The sequence below is a fragment of the Musca domestica genome, unplaced genomic scaffold (assembly GCF_030504385.1).
Source record: "Musca domestica strain aabys unplaced genomic scaffold, Musca_domestica.polishedcontigs.V.1.1 18, whole genome shotgun sequence".
NCBI classification, from domain to species: Eukaryota; Metazoa; Arthropoda; class Insecta; order Diptera; family Muscidae; genus Musca; species Musca domestica.
Window position 1 is genome coordinate 8,759,936 of NW_026712238.1, and position 15,432 is coordinate 8,775,367.

The window sequence follows — 15,432 nt, forward strand, 5'->3', positions numbered from 1 at the left end:
CCAACTTACTGCACTGATGCCGATTATCCTCATCGGAGTTGTCCAAGCAATCATTGTCACCATCACAGATATAAATTCTGGGTATGCAATTGCCATTGTCACAGGTGAAGAGATCTCCAAAGCAAGTTCTTCCCTCGGATTTGCAATACTCTGGTGGCTCATCCGCCCCATCACCACAATCATCATCACCATCACAATACCAGGTGGCGGGAATACAACGATGATTGGGACAACGGAAACTATTTGCAGGGCAAGTTCTCTGGCCACAATGCAAAGGATCTTCATCGGAATTATCACCACAATCATTGTCACCATCACACAGCCAATAGGGTTCCACACAGATGTTGGTCTTTTCACATTTCAAGTGATTGGCCGGGCAAGTGGTGTTAGTGGGACATCTCTCATGTGTCTCATCCGAGGTGGCATTATCCTTGCAATCGTTGACACCATTACAAACCTGAGACATAGGTATACAACGGCCATTTCCACAAGTGAATTCACCATCAACACACGGCGGGTAGGTACAATCGATTTCATCCGATCCATCTTTGCAGTCATTTTCATGATCACACTTCCAACTCTTGAAAATACAACGGCCATTGTTGCAACGGAACTCATTGGGTGAGCAGGAGTGATAGGCACAGTAGTTGGGATCTTCATCGGAGTTATCACCACAGTCATCGTCACCATCGCAGGACCACATGCGCGATATACATTTACCATTCTGGCAATAGAATTTGCTGGCCTCACAGGTGTTGTTGCGTGGAGCACACATACGTCCCTCATTCACCACCTTGGAGTTGTCATCACATTTACATTCTGCCTTGCCGTTTGGCGCCGGATGACAGGATTGGGCACAGCCACCATTATTGATCAGGCAAGGATTGACATTACACTTTTGCCTATCGGCACTGTAGACCCTAATGTCACGCGGTGAGTCTTCCAAACGTTTAACCATTTCAATCATATTCGCCCCGGTATGCTTCTCGGCACGATAGACACCTCTCAGCTGCAAATCAGTCCAGTAGATATAGTTACGGAACACCGTTATGGAGAAGGGATAAATTGTGGCTGCCACCAGCAGTTCGCGATTTTTACCATCCAAATCGGCTCTTTCAATTTTCTCCCGCACAGCATCGGTCCAGTATAGCTTACGTTCGTCATAGTCAATAGCCAAGCCGCTGGGTTGCGACAAATCCTTATCCACAATTGCTCTCTTTAACGATCCAGCCATGGTGGTCTTGAAAATCTTGCCCGATGTACCAAATCTTCCCCAGTCGGTAAAGTACAAGGTACCATTACAGGGATCCAAAACAATGGCTCGGGGTCTTTCCACACGGGCAATCATTACCAAATCACTGCCATCCAAATTCATGGCATAAATCGAGTTATTCGAACTATCGGTCCAGTAGATCTTGTTCTGTGTCCAATCATAGGAAATACCCTCGGGATTAATGCCCTTGCTTAGAACGACTTCCACATCACTGATTGAAGGCTTGTCGGCCTTGGTGTAGGCTATCTTAGCCCATGGACGGATTTGTGTATAGAACATGTGATTGTCGTGGAAATCGAAATCCAAGCCCACAACATTGGTCAGGTTTGTCATGGGTGTGAAGGGTATCTGGGTGGAGCGGGGATCCAAATTGACGGCACGTATTTCGGTACGGGTGGCGAATACCAAGTACTCATTTACGCTTTCACATTTGCGCTCATCACTGGCCAATTTTCCGGTGGCACAATCACAGCGATAACTCAAACGCGAGGGATTGGATGCATCAACGGGGAAGCTAAAGCACAGCTGATCACAGCCTCCATTACCCAGTCGAGTACAAGGATTACTTTCATCTTGAGGCTGATTATTGATGCTATAGATGGCAATGTCACGTAGCTTGGGCAAGTTGGTCCTAACCTTGGTGGGCAGGGTATTATTGCCAGGCAATTTCGAGGCCTTAAACACCGTCATCAGATTGCGATCTACCCAGTAGACCTCTCCCAAATGTATGGCAATACCCATGGGATTCGGCAGGTTACGTCTAATAATTTGTCGATTGCCTCCTGAATAGGAAATCTTTTGTATCGTATCCAATTTCGAATCAACCCAGTACACATCATGTGTCAACATATCCACGGTCAGATCACGAGGATTGGAAATTCCGGAGGTCACAACCGGTGTCCATTTACTACCATCCAAAAAGGCCTTGCCAATGCGAGGATATTGGCCATAATCAATCCAGTAGAGTAGACGTTTAATGGGATTTACAGCCAGTTCACGGGGAGCATCATTGGTGGTCTTGACCAGAACCTTGCGATGGCTGCCATCCAACCAGCAAACCTCCACATAATTCTCATGCGGATAGACATTGGTGAAATACAAGTTACCGGCAACCCAATCAATGGTCAGACCACGGATACCATTACTTCCAATACCATCCTTGATAATGTGTTCCAATTCCGTGCCATTGGGCCTGGTACGGAAGATACCACTCCAATAGCCACGATTATATTCAGCCCAGTAAATCCATTGTTCACGGAACAGCACATCCACATGGAGTATGTGATGTCCGGTACCACTAATGGGCACCATGGCCTCGGAGCTGTCGGTCAAGCTATAACCTCTGGTCACATCCAGCTGTGAGACTACAGCAAAGGTCTTGTAGGCCACACAGTTAATATCATTCTCCTTGCGATATCCAATGCCACAGGAGCAGGTACGCGAAGCTCCATCATCCGGTATGCAAATGTGTTCACACCCGCCATTATTTGTCTGACAGGGATGCTGCATCATGGGACGTTTCTTGTAGATCATCATACTCTTCAGTTCGGGTTCATTGTCCACAATGATCTTGGGATTATCGCCTCGCGGTAAGTCTACTCTTACAATATTTTCATAGGTGGGATCCAGGAAATACAAACGGGAGTCCAGGACACCCAAGCTGCGTGGTTTGGCAATGGCATTCTCTTCGGTCAGTAGCAGCCGGAAATCATCACCATTATAGTCCATGACACAAATCGTGGCCGGGAATTGGGTGGAATAATACACCTGCTTCTTGTCAATATCCAGGGTAATACTTTCCGGTCTATCGATATCCTCCTTCAGCACCACCGGATTACGACCATTCATATTTACACGGGCAATTTTCACTGGCACTCCAAAGCCACCCTCATCGATCCAGAAAAGTTTTCCCTCATTGGGATCCAGGACAATTTGCTTGGGTTTCGAGACAGAGGTACGATTGCCATCATTGGCCAGAATAATGGTGCGATATTTGATTTTACCATCCACACGTACGGCCTCAATATTGCTGGCAATGCGATTGCCCATATACAGATTGCGACCCAACCAATCGAAAGCAATGGTGTAAGGAGCTCCCACAATACCAGTATCGAGTCCCAAAAATTGGGTCTTATTACCTCCACCATAGGGTGTGGTGAAAATGGTACAATTCTCATCATCATCTTCACGTCCCTGGATCCAATACAAAGTCTCGCCCTTGCGATCAAAGTCCAAGCCTGTCGAGCTTTCAATGCCAATTACCGGAGCCAAAGAACCAGCTCTGGCATCACCACCATTCAATGGAATATCCACAATCTGAGTGCCCTTGACAACCATCAGGAAGGGATTCTCCTCCTCCACACAACGACCTTCACTCAGCAGACGATAACCGGGTTTACATTTACACGAATAACCCTCACTGGCCGAGGGACTTAGCAGACACAAATGTTGACATTTGGAGTTCTCACATGGATTCGGATGGATGGGCTGCAGCGATGGGTGGTGGACATGTATGGACAAGGGTTGGCTTATCAAATGCGACACAACGGTTTGATTATGACCCCGGAACTTATTGGCCGACAACACACGATTCAATTGACGATCTGTCCAGTAGAGCGTATCTTCGAACAAAGACAACGAATGGGGATGCAGAAGATAATGGCTACCAGCCAAAACCTGTTGCCGTCCCGTACCATTGTAGTAGCAGAAATCAATGAAATCCAATTTGGAATCGGCAAAGTAAACCCTCTTCGTGGCGGTATCCAAAGTCAAGCCATTGGGCCAATAGATTTTCGTATTGATAATTGTTTCACGCATTGTGCCATCCATGCCGATACGTTCGATACGTGGATTTTCACCCCAATCGGTCCAGAAAATAAAGCGTGCTCCAGGACTGGGATCAATGCACATGCCACGTGGTTGGGTAATATTTTCGCGCACCAAAACCAAACGATTTGAACCATTCTCCGCCGACACTTCGATCGTATTCAGTTTACTATCCAACCAATAGAGATTCTTAGCAATCCAATCGTAGGCCAAACCCTCAACCAAATCCAAGCCTGTGGTAATAATTTCCTGGGGATCTGAGCCTCTGTCTAAACGGGAGATCTTTTTCAGTTTCATATCACTCCAGAATATCGTGCCAGTGTGCATGTTCGAGGCTGTGGCCACAACATTTTCAACATAAATCGGTACACGTTCCAAACCCTGGTCCTTCAAGTCAGCCACCAAAATCGAATGACGATTGGAAATAATCAAAAAGGCAGCGGTATGATTGACAGCCTTGCAACGATGCTTATCCGGTTCCAAAATGTAACCATCCGTACAGGAACAGAAGTACGAGCCCTTGGTGTTGGTACACATCTGGGAACACAAGCCGGGTGGATCACATTCATTTGTATCGACACAGGTATATTTATCTTCTCCAATCTCCGAGCCTGGGGGACAAACACAGGTGGCGCCCAATGGTGTCTTCTGGCAACCATTCGAACACAGACCACTTTGATGTTCACACTCGGCCAAATCACAGCCTTCACCTTCATCCGAACCATTTGGACAGTCAGGAGTTCCATCACACACCGAAGTGGTGTTGACACAACGATTAGTTACACCCGGACATTGCCATTGACCATGAGGACACCTGAATGGTGGAGGTACACAGGCATGCATGGCACTCTCATCCGACCCATCACCACAATCATCTTTACCATCACAAATATAGGCCTTAAACACACAATTACTGTTGTTACACTTGAAGAAGTTCGGGGCACAGGTTATCTGACCACACTCCTCTTCATCCGAATGATCGGAACAATCATTCGAGCCATCGCAGTGCCAGGCAATGGGTATACAAAATCCAGAACTCTTACATCTGAAATGTTTCTCGAGATTACATTGATTTGGTCCCATCGAAGGACATCCCTCCTCATCACTGCCATCGTTACAATCCGGAATACCATCACATTTATACGATTCCTCCACACATTGTCGCAAATCGGCACACTTAAATTGATTCGCCAAACATGTTATGGGTGGACAATCCTTTTCGTCCTGCTTATCGAAACAATCATCATCGCCGTCACACACCCAACTCTGAGGAATACAATGACCGGTACGTGGACACGTGAACTGGAAGTAGGCACAAGTCTTTTCGGCACAAAAATCACCCTCATCGGAACCATCACCGCAATCGTTTTCGCTGTCACATTTCCACATGTTGGGGATGCAGCGTCCATTGGCGCAGGCAAATTGTGCCGTGCCACAGGTTACGTTGCCGCATTCGAACTCGTCGGAATTGTCGCCACAGTCATTCTCCTGATCACAGCGGAAATTCAAGGGGATGCAACGACCAGATTTACATTGGAACTCATTGGAGCCGCACGTGGGTTCTATAAAAGGAAGAAAGGTGAGGAGAAAGAAATTTTAATTAAATATAAATTGTTGAATGGATAAATTATCTACCCCTTGGATACTTTATCCACGCCCTGAAATTGTCATGGATAAGTTATCCATGTGTTGGATACTTTATCCACGCCCTGAAAATGTCATAGAAAAGTTATCCACATCTTGGATACTTTATCCACGCCCTGAAATTGTCATGGATAAGTTATCCACATCTTGGATACTTTATCCACGCCTTGAAAATGTCATGGATAAGTTATCCATGTCTTGGATACTTTATCCACGCCTTGAAAATGTCATAGAAAAGTTATCCACATCTTGGATACTTTATCCACGCCCTGAAATTGTCATGGATAAGTTATCCATGTCTTGGATACTTTATCCACGCCCTGAAAATGTCATAGAAAAGTTATCCACATCTTGGATACTTTATCCACGCCCTGAAATTGTCATGGATAAGTTATCCATGTCTTGGATACTTTATCCACGCCTTGAAAATGTCATGGATAATTCATGCACGCCTTGAAAATGTCATGGATAATTTATCCACGCCTTGGATACTTTGTCCTAACCTTGAAAATGTCATGGATAATTTATCCACGCCTTGGATACTTTATCCTGACTTTGAAAATATCATGGATAAATTATCCACGCCTTGGATACTTTATCCTAACCTTGAAAATGTCATGGATAATTTATCCACGCCTTGGATACTTTATCCTGACTTTGAAAATATCATGGATAAGTTATCCACGCCTTGGATACTTTATCCTAACCTTGAAAATGTCATGGATAATTTATCCACGCCTTGGATACTTTATCCTGACTTTGAAAATATCATGGATAAGTTATCCACGCCTTGGATACTTTATCCTAACCTTGAAAATGTCATGGATAATTTATCCACGCCTTGGATACTTTATCCTGACTTTGAAAATATCATGGATAAGTTATCCACGCCTTGGATACTTTATCCTAACCTTGAAAATGTCATGGATAATTTATCCACGCCTTGGATACTTTATCCTGACTTTGAAAATATCATGGATAAGTTATCAACGCCTTGGATACTTTATCCTGACTTTGAAAATATCATGGATAAGTTATCAACGCCTTGGATACTTTATCCTAACCTTGAAAATGTCATGGATAAGTTATCCACGCCTTGGATACTTTATCCTAACCTTGAAAATGTCATGGATAAATTATCCACGCCTTGGATAAATTATCCACGCCTTAGATAAATTATCCACGCCTTGAAAATGTCATGGATAAGTTATCCACGCCCTGAAAATGTCATGGATAAGTTATCCACCTCTTGAATACTTTATCCACGCCCTGAAAATGTCATGGATAAATTATCCACGGTTTGGAAAAAGTTATCCACATCTTGGATACTTTATCCACGCCCTGAAATTGTCATGGATAAGTTATCCATGTCTTGGATACTTTATCCACGCCTTGAAAATGTCATGGATAATTCATGCACGCCTTGAAAATGTCATGGATAATTTATCCACGCCTTGGATACTTTGTCCTAACCTTGAAAATGTCATGGATAATTTATCCACGCCTTGGATACTTTATCCTGACTTTGAAAATATCATGGATAAATTATCCACGCCTTGGATACTTTATCCTAACCTTGAAAATGTCATGGATAATTTATCCACGCCTTGGATACTTTATCCTGACTTTGAAAATATCATGGATAAGTTATCCACGCCTTGGATACTTTATCCTAACCTTGAAAATGTCATGGATAATTTATCCACGCCTTGGATACTTTATCCTGACTTTGAAAATATCATGGATAAGTTATCCACGCCTTGGATACTTTATCCTAACCTTGAAAATGTCATGGATAATTTATCCACGCCTTGGATACTTTATCCTGACTTTGAAAATATCATGGATAAGTTATCCACGCCTTGGATACTTTATCCTAACCTTGAAAATGTCATGGATAATTTATCCACGCCTTGGATACTTTATCCTGACTTTGAAAATATCATGGATAAGTTATCAACGTCTTGGATACTTTATCCTGACTTTGAAAATATCATGGATAAGTTATCAACGCCTTGGATACTTTATCCTAACCTTGAAAATGTCATGGATAAGTTATCCACGCCTTGGATACTTTATCCTAACCTTGAAAATGTCATGGATAAATTATCCACGCCTTGGATAAATTATCCACGCCTTAGATAAATTATCCACGCCTTGAAAATGTCATGGATAAGTTATCCACGCCCTGAAAATGTCATGGATAAGTTATCCACCTCTTGAATACTTTATCCACGCCCTGAAAATGTCATGGATAAATTATCCACGGTTTGGATAATTAAACCACGCCTTGAAAAGGTCATGGATAAGTTATCCACGCCTTGAAAATGTCATGGATAAGTTATCCACGCCTTGAAAATGTCATGGATAAGTTATCCACGCCTTGAAAAGGTCATGGATAAGTTATCCACGCCTTGAAAATGTCATGGATAAGTTATCCACGCCTTGAAAATGTCATGGATAAGTTATCCACGCCTTGAAAATGTCATGGATAAGTTATCCACGCCTTGGATAAGTTATTCACGCTATGGAAATGTCTTGGATAAGACATCCAGGCCATGGACAATTTTCCGGGCCTTGAAAATGTATTGGATAAGTTATCCGAGCCTTCAAAATGTCTTGGATAAGTTATCCACGATTTGGAAATGTCTTGGGTAATATATCCACTCCTTGGAAATGTCGTGCATAAGATTTCCACGCCTTGGGAATATCTTGGATAATTTATCCACTGCTTGGATAAGTTACCCATGCTTTGGAAATATTTGGGATATGTTATCCAAGTTTTGGAAGTGTCTTGGATAAGTTTTTGAAGCCTTGGATAATTATCCAATGTCTTGGATAGTCACAGTTTTGTCTTGTAAAATTTATCCATACCCTGGATACATTTCCATACATTTTCTGCATTTGGGTAGATTATCCATACCCTGGATACATTAAGCATGGCTTCAAAATAATTTCAATAAAAATATCCCCCTCGCCTCTACTTACTTGTACAATTCTGCTCCTCATCACTGTTATCCAAGCAATCATCATCTCCATCACATACCCAAGATTTGGGTATACATCTCTGGTTGTTACAGGTGAAATCCCAAGAATTCGGACAGGGTTGTACCGGTGGCTCAGCACTCTCATCTACCACACAAGATACCTGATCATCAGCCAACCGCTCACCATAGGGACAGGAACATTTAGGCTGCAGGACGCCAGTATCATTCGATGGCACAGCAAAACATATCTTCTCACATTTGCCATTATCAAAGTGGCAGGGTTGGGCATCCGACACAGTTTGGACATCGTGGCTATAGACCTTGACACCATACAAACGATTTGTTTGTGGCTCGCGAACCATCATTTCCTCTTGTTCTCCAGTTAGTTTGTGTAAGCGTATAATTGCATCCAGACGCCAATCCGTTATGTACATCCAATCGTTGTGTATGACAATTGAGAAGGGATGACGTACTAGGCGGGAATTAACGGTTTTTATGTCAGTACCATCCAGTTTCGAGTGTTGCACATGATCGAGTAGAGCATCACACCAGTAGACACGATCTTCTTTAAAATCAATGGAGAGACCATTGGGCCAACCCAGGGTAACATTTTTGAAGACCAGCAAATTAGAGCCATCGGTGTTGGCACGTGTAATATTGGCTGGACGATCCCATTCGGAGAAGAAAATGTAACCCTTGTTGGGGTGGACAACAATGGCACGTGGACGTTTGAGATTCTTCAATAGCGTACGGCGATAGGTGACATTGCGGGTGGAGAGAACATTGAGGGTTCCCTTGCGGGAATCAATGTAGTAGAGATTCTTTGAGACCCAATCGACGGCTAAACCTTCCACACCTTCATTCTGCGAGGCCAAGACAATTTCACGTCCCGTTCCATTGCGATGTACCCGATAGATGACATCTTGCAGAACATCAGAGTAGTAAATGAACTCATCACGGGCATCAAAGTCCAGGCCAACAAATCGCGCCCGACGCGATACCACTGGCAAAATGGCATCACTGAAGCCCTCAATGACGGGCTCCAATACCTTGCCCTTGATGAAACGTTGCTGGGAATACATGAGGAACTCTTTGACAATTTTACAATTTTTCAGATCCGATTGCAACTGGTAGCCAGTGTGGCAGGCACAGCGATAACCCAAGTGGTTGGCTCCCTTGACGGCAGTTACAATGCACATGTGGTTACAGCCTCCATTGTTGCTACCACAGGGATTGCTGGCCTTGGGTTGACTCAATGCATGAACGGCCACAATACCCTTGGGTTCACGTATGTCCTTGGCCTTGTAGGTCACCTGGATGGAGGTGGGACCGGCATATTTATCCACTGACATAATGCCCTGTTTGGTGGCATCGGTCCAGAAGATGCGATTTTCAAATAAGGCCAATCGAGAGGGACTGGGTACCTGCTGACCCCTGAGAACCATAACACGATGATTGCCTTCATAGTCGATTGCTTCAATGTAGTCCAGCAGGGAGTCGCACCAGAAAACACGTTTGGAGATGATGTCAACGGTAACACCGCTGGCCTTGTAGGCAGCTTCGGAAACAATTGAGCGAACATGGGTACCATCCATGTGGGCCTTCAAAACCTGGCCACCATCGGCAACAAACATGAGACCCGCCGTGGGATCCAATGCCAAATCAGCAGGCCCAGTAAGATTGGAACCCAAAACCACAGCATGCCAGTTTCCGGTTAATTCGAAGACATCAATCTTTTGGCCCACCAAATCGGCCACATAGATTTTATCACCCACCCAATCGACGGCCAAGGCCACGGGAGCCCAGGTTCCGGGTAGTGTTAGATCCAAGGGTTGTATGGCACTGCTAAACACATCCAGCGGCAAACTTTGTACCTTACGCGTCTTGGTGTCCGACCAGTATAAGGTATTGCGTTGATAGTGATAGGCCACACCCGAGGCAGCACTGGCATTGGCAATGATGCGTGGATCACCACCATGCGACGACATCCTGACCACAGCACGATCATGGGCAAATATCAATTGTAAATTATTGGCATCGGGAGCAATACATTTGGCATTGTTTATCAGGGTATAACCATGCGTACAGGAACATGTGTAAGAGCCCTGGGTATTGGTACACAACTGGTCACAGTGACCCCACTCGGAACACTCATCAAAATCCACACATGTACGATTATCGGGCGCCAGAGATTGGCCGGGACGACAATAGCAAACACCACCCGTCAACGAGGGACCACATTTGTATTCACAGCTAAGGGCCGGACAGGAAGAGGTAGCTGGAAATTGGGGAAAACACACAAAACAAACAATCATTGAATTCAAATCTAATGTCTCTCCCTCTCTCTCTCTTTTAGTTAATACTTACAACATGCCTCCTCCTCATCACTGCCATCCTCACAGTCTCTTTTGCCATCACACAGCTGGGTCTTCAATATACATTTGGGGGTACCATTAACACCGCCACGAGGACAAAGGAATTTATTATCGGGGCAGGCAATCGCCGTACAATTGGCTTCATCACTCTCATCAGCACAATCGTGATAACCGTCACAATAGAAATTCGAGGGTATACACAGGGCATTGGTACAGCGGAACTGGCCATGGTGACAGGGTGGGAAATCTGTAAACAGAAATATGGGGGAGGTAGATTGGTGAGTGGGTGTTGGAGAGTAAAAATGCAAAAACTGTGCGAATAATAATAAGGGCGCTGATAACGACATTGTTGCTATTTCATTAAAAGGCATAAACGTGGAAACGTGTTGCCATGCTTGCATTTCAGCACATAAAGGACATCGTGACCATTGTTGCCCATCTTTGCACAGGGGTTCGGAATACGATATTTTCTGATGAAAATTATTTTTTTTATGTCATCAGCGATATTTAAAATATTTATTTAGAATTCGAAATAAAACATATCAAGACAAAGATAGCCAAACAAAAAATTGAACTCTATGTGGAGGAGGTACCAGAAGGAATGGTCCGATCTTCACCATCTTTTTAAAAAATCTTGTGTTGATAGAAATATTGAGATTTACCTAGTCTAAATGGAATCGGATGTTAAATTCGCGTTTTATGAGTTTCATAAATATTCAACATTTTGACCCTTTGTGGAGGAGGAGGTACCAGAACGAGTGAATTGATATCTACCATATTCTCATCCGATGTTATGTTAGTAAAAATATTGATACGTGTGAAGTTTTAAATGAATCGGTTGCTTATTTCGCATTTTATGAGACATATAATTATTCAACATTTTGACCCGTTGTGGGGAAGGTACCAGAAGGCGTTGTCCAAAATACTTTGTCTTCATACCAGAGCTTGTGCTGGTAGAAATATTGAGATGTGAAGACAATCGGACTCTTTTACATTTTAAAATTTTGACCCTTTTTGGGGGAGCTACTTGGTGGAGTGGACCGATATTGTCCATTTTCGCACCCAATTTGGCACTGATACAAATATTAGGAGTTATGAATTTTAAATGAATCGGTTGCTTATTTCGCATTTTATGACACATATAATTATTCAAAAATTTGACCCGTTGTTGGGAAGGTACCAGAAGGCGTTGTCCAAAATACTTTGTCTTCACACCAGGGCTTGTGCTGGTAGAAATATTGAGATGTGCGGAATCTGAAGATAATCGGACTCTTTTACATTTTAAAAGAGTTATGATTTTTCATTCCCACCCAATCTAGCACTGATACAAATATTAGGATTTTCGACCTTTTGTGGGGGATGATTTACCACAAGGAGTGGACAGATATTGACCATTTCCGAGTTCGATCTAAGTTAGACAATAATGCTACGATGTACCAAGTTCGGATCAAATCGGATATTCCTTTCGAGAGTTATCGTGCCCATCAATCCGAAACGGATTTGGTCCAAAGAGACCTAGGGAGACCTAAATCCGTTATTTCGAGTTCGATCTAAGTTAGATATATTCCCTTCGAGAGTTATCGTGCCCATCAATCAGAAACGGATTTGGTCCAAAGAGACCTAGGGAGACCTAAAACCGTTATTTCGAGTTCGATCTAAGTTAGACAATAATGCTACGATGTACCAAGTTTGGATCAAATCGGATATTCCCTTCGAGAGTTATCGTGCCCATCAATCAGAAACGGATTTGGTCGAAAGAGACCTAGGGAGATCTAAAACCGTTATTTCTATGAGGTAGCCATATGGCTGAGGGTATAAAAAAATTGGTAACAATATTTTAAGAAGAGGGTGTAGTCTGCTCCCCATGAAGCGTACTCTCTATTAGAAGTATGGATTTCATAAAACCAGAACCTTTTCATACCTTTGCAGCCAGACTTATCTTCATTCCAAATTTAAGAGTCTAAGCTAATATCGTTTTCTTAGTAACAATTTTGTACGTTTTAGTACCTTTGGAAGGCTGCTTTGAAAACTGCAGTTTAATGCAACAAATTTCTTCGTCCCTTTGCGGAAAGGTTACCTCCATGCAAAATTTCAAAGATCTACATATTTTCGATGGCAATGTTGTACCCTTTGGTACTCTTTGTACCTTTAAAGTACAAATTTCAAAAAGTCCTACATTATACCACTCTTTCTGACTCGCCATGGTGGCCTGCTCGCTAAGACGCCTACTCTTTCTTAGAATTCTGGATTTCATAAACCCGAGATTTTTTCATCCATTTGCAGCTGGACTTATCTTCGTGCTAAATTTGAAAATTCTAGCTCCTATCGTTCGCTTAGTAACAATGTTGTACTTTTTAGTACTTTTCATATCTGATTTTCAAATGCAGTTTTATGCAACAGATTTCCAAAAATCCAGACTTGATTCGTCCCTTTGCAGCAGCTATACCCTCATGCAGAGTTTCAAAGATCTACATGTTTTCGACGGCAATGTTGTACCTTTTAGTACTTTTGTACCTTTAAAGTACAAATTTAGAAATTTCCTGCTCGCTAAGACGTCTACTCTTTATTAGAATTGTGGGTTTCAAAAATCCAGGCCTTTTTCATACCTTTGCAGCCAGACTTATCTTCCTGAAAAACGTAAAAATCCAAGCTCCTATCACTCGCTTGTTGTACCTTTTAGTATTTTTCGTACCTTTGGAAGGCTGATTTTTAAAATTCAGTCTCAAGCAACAAATTTCCCAAAAATCCAGACTTCTATGGTTGATTTTTGAACATATCTTAAGTATGATATAATTTAAGTTTATTCTCCACTATTTCATTTTATGCGGGAGGTCTTGCGATTCATTCCTGTTTGAAGAATGAGGGTCGATATCCTACTTGAATTCGAGCCAGCATTTCTGAGATAGGGTTTTAAATATTGAGTTTTGAACCACTGTGCATCGTTAGTTCGCTTGCTCTCCCCCATACATTTGCTGCTCCATTTATGCGTTTGCCTTTGTGAATTTTAAGCCAAAGATGTAAAAAGGATAGGGGAGGGGTCGCTGTGAAGGGAAGATGCGTCTGACTTGCTGCTATACCGATGATAATGATTGTTGTAAAATATGTTAATGGCATCGTTGCCATTACGCATCAAGATGCGCACAAATTTACCTGTATTGAAGATGCAGGTGCAGAATACCAAAAACAAAAAAATCCTGCTACGATGACACAACAACAATAGCAAAAAAAGTCGTGAAAAACTGAAGAAAAATTAAATATTTAATTTGAATTTTCACAGTTGTGCTCGTTGCATAATCACTTTGTAATTGCATCTTTCGAGCAGATTGATGACGTGGGGGTGGGGGTGTGGAGAAAAATGCTTGGTTATGACATTGATTGACATTCCGGGAAGACGGTAATGACAGGGAATTATGTCAACAAGTGAACTTATTTTCGCTGAGTCCGAAAAAGAGACAAAGCCAAAGGATACTTCATTAAGTTTAATAAAATCATACTTGGGATGTCTTCGTTTGACTTTGTGGTCAGGAAATGTATGTCCTTCATTGAAAATCACTGTTGTCTTAAGGATACAAGAGTAAGGGGGAGGTGTGGTGGAAAAATTATTTAAAAATGTAAAGGGTTTACATTTTTTTCAGGGTTTACATATTATGACCTGGGACAATAATATTTGCATTGTGGTAGGACATCTTAAGGAAAAAGAAGCCAATAAATCAACGCTCAGACGAAATATGTAATCCTGAAATTTGGTACAAAGGTAAGCCTTGGTGCGTAGGTGTATTATAAAGCTGGGGTTTTTTGAAATTTGTACCAAAAAGGAACAAAAGTATTAAAATGTACTTAAAAATGGAAACCAAATGAGCTAGAATTGGGAAATACGAAAGTACTAAAAAGGTATTAAACTTCTAAAATGGTACTATTTGGTATTATGTGAAGGGGTAGAGATAAAATCTTAAATCTTGAAATTTTGCACGAGGGCAGTCTTCATGTGTATGCGTGTGACAAGGCTCGGTTTTTGGAAATTCGTAATAACAGGGTACGAAAAGTACTAAAATGTACTAAAACTTGAATACTTTGTATTGGAGAATTCTGAGAGTCACTGATGGAATGCAGTATATATATACCAAAAGGTTTTTGGAAACTCTTAAAGTTCGAGTTTCCAAAAACCTTTTGGTATATATATACTGCATTCCATCAGTGACTCTCACGAAAAGTTATAAAATGGTACTAAACTTTTAAAGTGGTACCATTTGGTATTATGTGAACGGATTGAGTTAAAAACTTGAAAGCAAGTTTGATATTTGAAGGTGAATTCGGAAATGCTTACTAA

At 42.3% G+C, this 15,432-nt stretch overlaps 1 protein-coding gene across 3 annotated transcripts in view; it reads right to left on the reverse strand.

Moving 5' to 3' along the window:
* Positions 1–15,432, reverse strand: part of LOC101890934 (low-density lipoprotein receptor-related protein 2) — a 481,392-nt gene that overhangs the window by 11,372 nt on the left and 454,588 nt on the right. For all 3 annotated transcript variants that reach the window (XM_059120925.1, XM_059120924.1, XM_059120926.1), the window contains exons 6-8: positions 11,098–11,352; positions 8,732–11,008; positions 10–5,661 (exon numbers count right to left, since the gene is read on the reverse strand). In XM_059120925.1, coding sequence (XP_058976908.1) covers positions 10–5,661; positions 8,732–11,008; positions 11,098–11,352 — 8,184 coding nt within the window. The remainder of the gene's footprint in view (positions 1–9; positions 5,662–8,731; positions 11,009–11,097; positions 11,353–15,432) is intronic.